This window comes from Buceros rhinoceros, unplaced genomic scaffold (assembly GCF_000710305.1).
Source record: "Buceros rhinoceros silvestris isolate BGI_N320 unplaced genomic scaffold, ASM71030v1 scaffold1228, whole genome shotgun sequence".
Taxonomy (NCBI): Eukaryota; Metazoa; Chordata; class Aves; order Bucerotiformes; family Bucerotidae; genus Buceros; species Buceros rhinoceros.
The window spans coordinates 20,615-29,998 of NW_010428357.1; the positions used below are offsets into that span (position 1 = coordinate 20,615).

General features: G+C 40.7%; 1 protein-coding gene across 2 annotated transcripts in view; it reads left to right on the forward strand.

Annotated features, from left to right (window-relative positions):
- The window catches only part of EDNRA (endothelin receptor type A), a 27,877-nt gene that overhangs the window by 17,696 nt on the left and 797 nt on the right, over positions 1 to 9,384 (forward strand). The window contains exons 3-6 of one of the 2 annotated variants that reach the window (XM_010142215.1): positions 1,010 to 1,208; positions 5,105 to 5,257; positions 7,309 to 7,442; positions 7,838 to 7,946. In XM_010142215.1, coding sequence (XP_010140517.1) covers positions 1,010 to 1,208; positions 5,105 to 5,257; positions 7,309 to 7,442; positions 7,838 to 7,946 — 595 coding nt within the window. The remainder of the gene's footprint in view (positions 1 to 1,009; positions 1,209 to 5,104; positions 5,258 to 7,308; positions 7,443 to 7,837; positions 7,947 to 9,384) is intronic. The other variant, XM_010142216.1, reaches the window with a different exon arrangement.

Below are 9,384 nucleotides of genomic sequence, written 5' to 3' on the forward strand. Positions count from 1 at the left end.
GGATTTAATTCACAGCTCCTCCATGCTGTTAATAAGCACACTTCCAAGTGAAAAAGGAAATCAGAGCAATGTGTGTGAACCCCAGATTAGTGTCTTGGTCAGAGGACCCGTAAGGATGCCTTTTAATAACTCTAAATTTTACTGACCTCTGTTGTCTAAGGTCCCTTACAGAATTTTTTTCCCCATTGGCATCTCTTCATTCCTTCCATCTCAGAAATTCAAAATCCAATACTTCCCAGTACTCTCAGAGCATACTAACTCAGAGTTCTCAACTACCTTGTTATCCCTGAGGCTTCAGGCCCATGCCAAAATTTCTTCCAATATTTCTTCCAATCACCTCTCTACCATCCCACCCTAATCCTTCCACAACCTGATGCTCCAACCTAAAGCTTTCTGATCTAAATTCCCCTTCCTTCTCCTGCCAAAGCTCACCCATCCCTGCAACCCAGAGCCTACATGCCAACTGTACCCTCCTGGTCTGCAGAGGCGTCCCCTTTCCCCATACCTTTCACCCTCCTTGTGCCTGCTGATACGCCCTTGTGTACTCTTAGCTGCCTCTATCTGAGTCCAAAGTAGTGGGAAAACATACTGATTTTGGCATGAACAGACTTCTTAGCCATGCACTTCAGTTTCTCCTCAGAAAGGTGAGGCAGAGGCGGAGATGATAGCTGTCAGACAGTCCTAACTAGCACTCAGTTGTAATCTAAGGCAGATACAGAATACGATGTATGAAACCTGTATTTTTAACATTGAATAGTGTAAGTAGAACAATTGCGTTTTCCTTTCATTACGAGTATTTTCACACAGTATTTCTGCTATCCACCCCCTGAAGTGCCCTGCTGCGTTCTAGGTGACTTGGTAGCTGGTGGAGCCCCTGAAAGAGAAAAAAACAAGCAATACAAGTCTAAGATGTCAACTTTAGGATTTTACTTAATAGATAAAATTGAAGCAAGATCTTTGAATTTAAGGAAGAAACTGAAGGTCAGAAAATAATACCTGTCTCTTTCAGATACAGGGCAGTTGCCTCCTGGAGCCGTGTTCAGGGAATTGGAATCCCTATGATCACTGCTATTGAAATTTTCTCCATTTGGCTTCTGTCCTTCATACTGGCTATTCCAGAAGCAATTGGTTTTGCTGTGGTGCCTTTCAGATACAAGGATGAAAGTTATGTTACCTGCATGCTCAATCCTACAAATAAATTTATGTGGGTAAGTAACATCTTCTCTTCTCTTTTTGGAATCCACAGAATGTAGGTTAGACAATTAAGATACTGGATTATAATGTGCTTCATGCATCCATTAAAGTGCAAAATGTATTCTAATGTATATTGGTAGAAAGAGGATCCTTCATTCACGGTGACCTGTCCCTACTTGCAGCCAGAGATATTAAAAGGGACTTTACAATATTTTCACTTCTTCACTACTGAGGGTTCTTAATACAGAGCTTTGCAATTCAGGCTCTGGGTTGCAGGGATGGGTGAGCTTTGGCAGGAGAAGGAAAGAACAGGGGAATTTAGATCAGAAAGCTTTAGGTTGGAGCATCAGGTTGTGGAAGGATTAGGGTGGGATGGCAGAGAGGTGATTAGAAGAAATATTGGAAGAAATTTTGGCATGGGCTTGAAGCCTCAGGGATAACAATACAATCAAGACGATCAGGGTAGCCAGAGCCTCAGAAGATGTTGTGTTTCTAGGTATAACACCTTGGAGCCTGTAACTGTCCAAACCCGTGTTTGAGCACGGTTTTGCAGGCAGCAGCCAGCTCTTTTGGCAGACGGAGAAATGGGTGGGGCCGTGACCTAACTTAACTTTTCCTGTTCAGTATGTACTCACAAAGTGAAACACAGAATAATCCCTTAATTTACAAAAAATCATGACTACAAATCTGACTCACATCTCCAGCCTGGGTAGCTCGGGCACTTCTAGTTGTCATGCGGATACAGCAACTCAAGAGCAAGAGTGCCTGAGGCTTCTTTGGCGCCACTCCTAGCCCTCATCCTCTGTGCTACTGCAGCTTAACATTGCCAATACCCACATGAGCTTGTTCAAAGCAAGCAAGGAGAGTAGCCACTACAGAGTTCATATGATATTCCATGTGGCCTTACACGGAGAAAATGGGAATGTGATACCTTAATTTTTTCTTTGTAAACCCAAAGAAGGGCAAGCCGCCATTCACCCAGTAATTTTTTTTAAAAAAAAAAAAAAAGTAATATTCTGGTTTGTCTCAGAGAAGGCAGATAATGCAAGGTCTTAAGTTTTGAGAGAAAGCCCATTTTTTTTTTTCCAGACTAGAATTTTTCATAATAGAGGGCAAGTTTCTCTTTTTTAAATGTCTGGTACTTCTTTTATTGGACCAAAACATGTTCTGGACTTGAATTGGGAAGGATAGGGCAAAATGGAGCTAGGAGATTTAGAAAACAAAAAGTATGGATGATCAGGGTTTTTCAGACTGAAAGGATGGCAGAAAGAGCAAGAGGCAATTGCAAGAGAAGACAAAAGGAATCCACTAGTGGAAATAATTAATGCAAGTGAAGACAGAGTTGAATTGCCCAGGACTTACTCTATCTTTGTTGCTAAACTCTACAGACTACATGACTGTAGATACTGTAGTTATAAAAACATGATTTATGAAACGCACACTGCAGCGGATGTCCCTTTTGTAAGGGCAGTTTTTATTCACAAATGTGCCTGGACAATCTTCTTGTCCTCTCTCCCTCTAAGATAAAGAATATCCATCTCTTCCCTCTTTTCGAACACGCAGTTCAGGTGTCCGTAGCCATACTTTACATAGGCCAACTTTAATGATTATTGTTCTGTTCTTAATGTACTAAGTAAAGTAGCTTTTTTTATTTTATTAGTAGGAATTAGTATTTTTTACTTGCTCAGCATAATTCAGAAGCTCAAAATCCCCCCAGGACTGTTTGATTGTTAAGGAAACAAACCAGCACTTAGATCCAAGCTAAGAGTGAATGTTGGACACGTCGGTCAAAGTGGAGTGTTGTGTTTCAATGCATTGCAAGCAAGTACAAACACGAGATTAAAATGGAAATACAATTTTAATATTAACTGTAGTATTTATTTACTGCCACAAACACCACAATAAACAATTACTAAACTTTGGAAAGGATTTATGATTAACTTTTGGGTTTAATAGGAGCTTTGTTCATATTTAAAGGTATCCTTGAAAGACTTAAAAGATTCCTGCTAGAGCATGATTCCCAAGAGGCTGAGTGCCCTAGGAAACTTGTTTAAAATGCACATTTCCTGTAGAAAACTAGTTCCATGTGGGCCTTCAAGACAAACAAAAGAATGTCTACTTCTCTTAAATCAACCCAGTTTTGTGCTTTGATGTAAGCTTTGTGAAACTCGGATTCCACAATTAATCATTTGCAGACGTTTTCGTGTAGGTTTTGTAACTTCAGGGCTGTGACACAGAACTCCGTGTGTGTGTTTTCTGGACTGACAGGCAATGCTTACGAAAGCTGGTAGGCTGATATGACAGAGCTTTCCTCGTCAACATAGCATGGATTCACATGGTACACATTTCATTGCGCTGCTCAACCAATGTGATTCCAGTCAGACTTGGAGGAATTTGCCATGGAAAAGATAATTGTCTCTATGTATTGGCAATCATTTTCTCTGCAGAAGGAGTGGTAATTAGATTTTCCCTCATACCAACTCTTCAAATATGAGGCATATTTTTTCCGGTTTTCTCCTGGCAGAAGCTCTGTTCCCAGTGGGAGAAATTCTGCCCTCAAGGAGAGTACAACTATGCAGCAGACTGTAGCCCCTCCTCATGCAGGGGTGAGGCTGAGGAGGAGGAGGAAACAAGCTAATCAGCACAGTTCAAGGTGTGCTGTCAGGCGGGGTGGTGGCCTGGGTAGCAGCATACTCCAAATCTGCAAGCTCCGTAAGCAGCTCACTGTGTTGGGGCAGCGGGAGAAAAAATCGAAAGCATTCCGTTTTCATTAGTAAATCAACTTCCTAGTGTAACTAAAGCAGGTTTTAAAACTAATGTTATTAAATACTTTAATTGCCTCCTTTTTACATCTTTCAAAGTTTACTACTGGTCAGTTTGAAATGTAAACAAGATGTCAAAAGTTTGACTTTTTCAAGCAGGATTAATATAATCCTCAGTTATTAGTATTTTGACATTTGGTGTGGGAACTGTGATGGTATAAGAGCACATCCGCTAGGAATAAACAAGCTAGGGGAAAGATTATGAGAAAGAAGGTTCCCTTTTACACACATCCATCTCAGTGACTAATCACGTAAAGACAGGAAGTATTTAAATTCTCATATTTCAGTGCACACTTTTGGCTGAGTATAAAAGTTAAAAACCCAGATACAATATTTTCTCAAGTCTGAAAATATAATAATCCACAGAAAAAAGTAATTTAAAATGTTTTGTCAAAGGCAGTATTTCCCATAATACATAAATGTATTAACTTGAACCACAGCTAACAAAAGTACTCAGCGCAGTACTGCTACTCGATCCAGTCCCTCAGTGTCCTGGCACAAAAGGCAAATGGTATAATGGCAGGCGAAGGGTTAAAAGTAACTATAGCACTAGAAACCACCCATCCTAAGCTTTGCATATATTAGACAAACACTTAGGAAGTGGCTCCTGTCTTCCCAGGACATAAGCAAACCAACTACGAACCTTTTCCCTGATAACAGAAGGTGATTAAACTTACAAGACATTTTGAATTTTCCGTTTTTGGAATCAGGACAGAAGCTGTAGAGGTAGGTGGTGTTTCCTGAGACGGGCTTTTGGTATGATTTTTGTTGTCTTAGACTGACACTGTCTACGTCTTGGCATGCCTTTTTCATGCAACTGGATTCTCCCACCAAAGAAATTCCAACCCATGACAGATTGCAACAAAGGTACAGGCCAGGCCATCTGTAAGGTAAAATAAATGTTTACGCTGCTGCAATTCCCATTTTGATGTTGGTCTAAAAAAGATCAGCAGTAAGAAAGTTTACATAATACCAATACTATTTTACCAGATACCAGTGTACGAACTGTTTCACTGTCTGAGCCCTCTCTGTGGTACCTTCCATTGGATCATAAGAATGTCTCTTCTCTTTCTTTACCTTATCTACAGTTTTACAAAGACGCAAAGGATTGGTGGCTGTTTGGTTTCTACTTCTGCATGCCACTGGCGTGTACTGCCATCTTTTATACACTAATGACTTGTGAAATGTTAAACAGAAGAAACAGCAACTTGAGAATCGCTCTCAGTGAACACCTTAAGCAGGTAAATATTAGGGATGCCAATGTTTGAACATACTGCTGTTCTTTCTTTGGGTTACCTCGGAGGTGTTTCAAAGTGAGCTTCAATACAGTGAATTACAGAAATAGGAAGTGAGGATGGTCATTTATGACATTATTCATTTAAACTCAGAACACAAGACTGAACTGTAGTATAAGGCAGTACTGAAGACAGCACGCTCGGGAAACTAGCTGGTTTCTTTCTTTTCTGAAGTATGTATGACAATTGTGCTCCTGCTCTTTAACCTCAAATCACTGCTGGCTAAATGCCTCGACATTCAACTACAAAGATTTGCCAAAAACATGTTTCTTTTTATGCAGACAGATATGACTCCATGGGTCCTCCTACCTCTGGCACACTTTGATACGCAACTTTAGTTTCATATAATAAGCAATTGTAGAATAACGTGGTTTAGAAAAGAGTGGATTTTTTTTCCAGGGTTACTGCACTGCTGCAGTACCACTACTGGAGCTGTTTGAAAAGAGCAACGGGAGAATAGAACAAATGATCATAAAGTCATTCACAGAACCATCAGATCTCACTTTGCTGGTTTTGCAGCACTGTCTGATGTTTAATTCCTAACTGAAATTTTAAAAACAATTTGTAGCTTTCCCCCTGCATTAATGTCAGCCCCTCAAATTCCACTTTTTCTTTCAAATTCCACATTCACAGATGTGAATCCCTAAAGCAGTCCCCTCTGCATCAGTGAGCTCTCTCAGAAGTTCCTTCTGGTTCACTGTAGATCACGGCGGACTGGAAAATCCTCCCCTTTTCCAGATCCTCCACTTTGCCCCTCATCAGGACCCAGGGCCTGCAACACAGCCTGTCCTAGGGCCACACAACGAGCCACTCCGCCCATTAGAACTAGGATGGTATGTACAGGGTGGGGGAATCCATCCTCCAGCTTTCCCATCCCGACGTACAAGCTACTCAGGCTTGTTGCTGGAGGCTGACTTTGTGCCACAATTTACAAATGTTTGTCTTTAACTATCACCTTTTGCCCTTCTTCCTTTCTTCCTTCCCTACAGCTTCTCTTGTCCACATTAATGTCTAGTCACAACCCTTTTTATATTTTGATAAAAACTGCTGTAATAGGAAACAATAACAGTCATATTCAAAGCCTAACAAACTTACTGTAATCACACATTCAAGTTTTCTAATGAGGGAGCCTTGCGATTCCTGATACTGTTACACTGCAGTGGCAGTTTCAGAAGCGATGTTCATGTGCTTCTTTTGATCAAACCCACGCCTTCCAGGTACCGCTGGTGCGCATTGCCAAAAACCCACTAAAACATCCGTAAATCTCTAGAGCCCTAGAAAATATCCATTAAATTGAAATTATTTCCTGACTGAGTATTATGAGATTAAGCTGTAATACAAGCATTTCTAAAATTGTGTTTGTAAAGAAACCACTTACTTCACAACTTCAAAATCACATATCACGGATGACATAACAGAATTCATATACTGTGCAGAATCCCTTTATGTAACACCACACATACTAAATATAAAATAATACATCAGAGAGAGTTCGACATCCTGACTAGGTACGTGGTTGAATGGAACTTTTATTGCCAATTGATTTCAGTGCCTTACATTTACAGATTGGCCCACACCAAGGATTAGGTACCAGTTTCCCTGGTTTTGTAAAATGTTTTTCTGAAGAAAGAGCTTTATCTGAGGGATTGCCAGAAAACTAGTCCAGTGCAAAGGAGTAAGAAGGTAATCAGGTTCGGGAAAGTCCAGCAGTGGACTTTCCTTGGCTAACATCTGCAATGACCTGGCAATGACCTGTGCGCTCCAGCTGCTCCAGACTCAGTGATGAGCAGGTTCTGTTCGGGATGGCCAGAACCAAGAACATGACAAGCCCTGTGAAAAAACAGTTCAGGCACATCAGGTAGTCTGGAAGCTGCACTCAGGGAAATCTTGCTCGCTTTATCTAAAGTACTTGCTTTGCTGCCAACATCACTGTAACATGATCACCTCCCAATATGAATTAGGCACTCAGTCACAGTTCTCTTTACTTCTTTTTCTAGCGTCGAGAAGTGGCAAAGACAGTTTTCTGTTTAGTAGTGATTTTCGCTCTTTGCTGGTTCCCCCTCCATTTGAGCCGAATTTTGAAGAAAATGGTATACAATGAAAGAGACCCCGGCAGATGTGAACTGCTCAGGTACTTCATTTCCTATGTCAATCAGTTGTTCTCACTGAAAAAAATACAGTGCCACGCACTAGGAATTTATGTGAGAAATGTCACTGTGCGTGCAACTGTGGTGTTAGAGGAGCAAACTCTCTGTGACTTTTCAGCTGCTTCTGTATTCAGGGGTTTCGGCTTTAATGGGGTCACGTAATTCCAGTAACTGTCGTCCGTCACCATTGCAATTACTTTCCTCTGGCCTTTGTGAACTTCTGTGAGACGGGTTATGATACATCCGGCATGGTACAAGGTTAGATCAAGGGAGTTAAGCAGGAGGGTTTCTGTGTCAGAAGAGATTGTAACCACGAAGAGCACAGATGCTTCTACAGTATATGAACAATTAAAACATTTTGCTTTCTTCTGTTGCCTAGTTTCTTGCTGCCATTGGATTATATCAGCATCAACCTGGCAACCATGAACTCTTGTATAAACCCAATAGCTCTGTATTTTGTGAGCAAGAAGTTTAAAAACTGTTTCCAGGTAAGATCTTCTTGATGAGATTTTATGTCCAGTTAATGAATTTTATTAAACTGCTTAGTTATTACCTATATTTAGCAGCTGGGAGAAGAGTCATGCAAAGGAATGAAACATTATAAATTGTCGACTTTACCAGCTAGCAGCTCCCACAGCACACATACCAAACTGAAAATGGAACTATCCGCTTTATCTGAAACACTAAACCAGTAAGTTTGACGTAGTCCTGGTATGTAAACCTGTAAACTGAGATACACACACTCTTGTAAATATTAGCTATCTGCATGTGACATGTACATGAAATAGAATTTGGTTGATAAAATAGTTCCCATTCGAGATGACGACAAAGAACACATAAATAGGAGACCAAGCTGTCTGCAGTTAAACAATCCCATTAATGACTCAAATTTTCAGGCTTGAAGACCAAAGCAGGCACCTCAGTTGACTTCGGCAATTAAATATGCATTACAGCTTTTAGCTGCATTTTTCCAGTCCTGACACATGAAAAGATATTCTAAGGCTTTCTTTGTGACACTGTACCCCTGCAAGTCTCCATTCACTTAATAAAGGCAATACAGGAAGAAGGTGTATCACAGAATCACAGAATCATTTTGGTTGGAAAAGGCCTTTAAGATCATAGAGTCCAACCATTCACGCTGCGCTGCCACGGTCCCTAAACCATGTCCCTCAGCACCACAGCCACACGGCTTTTAAATACCTTCAGGAAGCAGATGAGAAATGAGAACTAAGAGCATATAGTGGTAATAAAAGTAATTATATGGGAAAGGAAGAATGAAACAGCTTTTCCTGCAAAGAAAACCAAAAGACAACAGGACTGTACCACTAAACTTCAAGTCTGCAAATATGCAACCCAAGCTACTGAAGAAATGTCATAAGTTATTAGAATGGGGAATCCTTGTTTGTCTGTAGCCTGCTCAGACTTACAAACTATTTCAAGAGAGTATTTCCACATGATAAATAAGAAGTCAGCTTTGCTTTCTCTGGTCCCTACTTCATCTGGGAACTGTGGAATGGGTGATATGCCTGAACTTGTCCTTAGGTGAGAGAAGTGACAGTGGATGATACCAGGCTGCTCCTCATATCATTAGTCAGTCCATTCTTCACATTTGTCCTTCCAAATAAAATTACCATCTAACAACTAACAAAAGCTATTTTTTCAGCTATTATTTAATCCCTTCCCAGCTTCGCATTATAGCTTACCCTTTCCCTTCTGCTATCAAGGTCATTAACTGAGGTGATCTTTCCATTTTGTGTTTGAGTTTCTCATCTTAGCTCTGTTGCTATTTTACACACCCACTCATAGACAGAAAGTATATATACCTCAAGTCCGGCTTTACCTCTCTGCAACACTCGCTTCTCACTGTGCTCACGGAAGTCACAGGTCTGCTGCCGTTACTGCCATTGCTCCTCTGATTCCCCAACT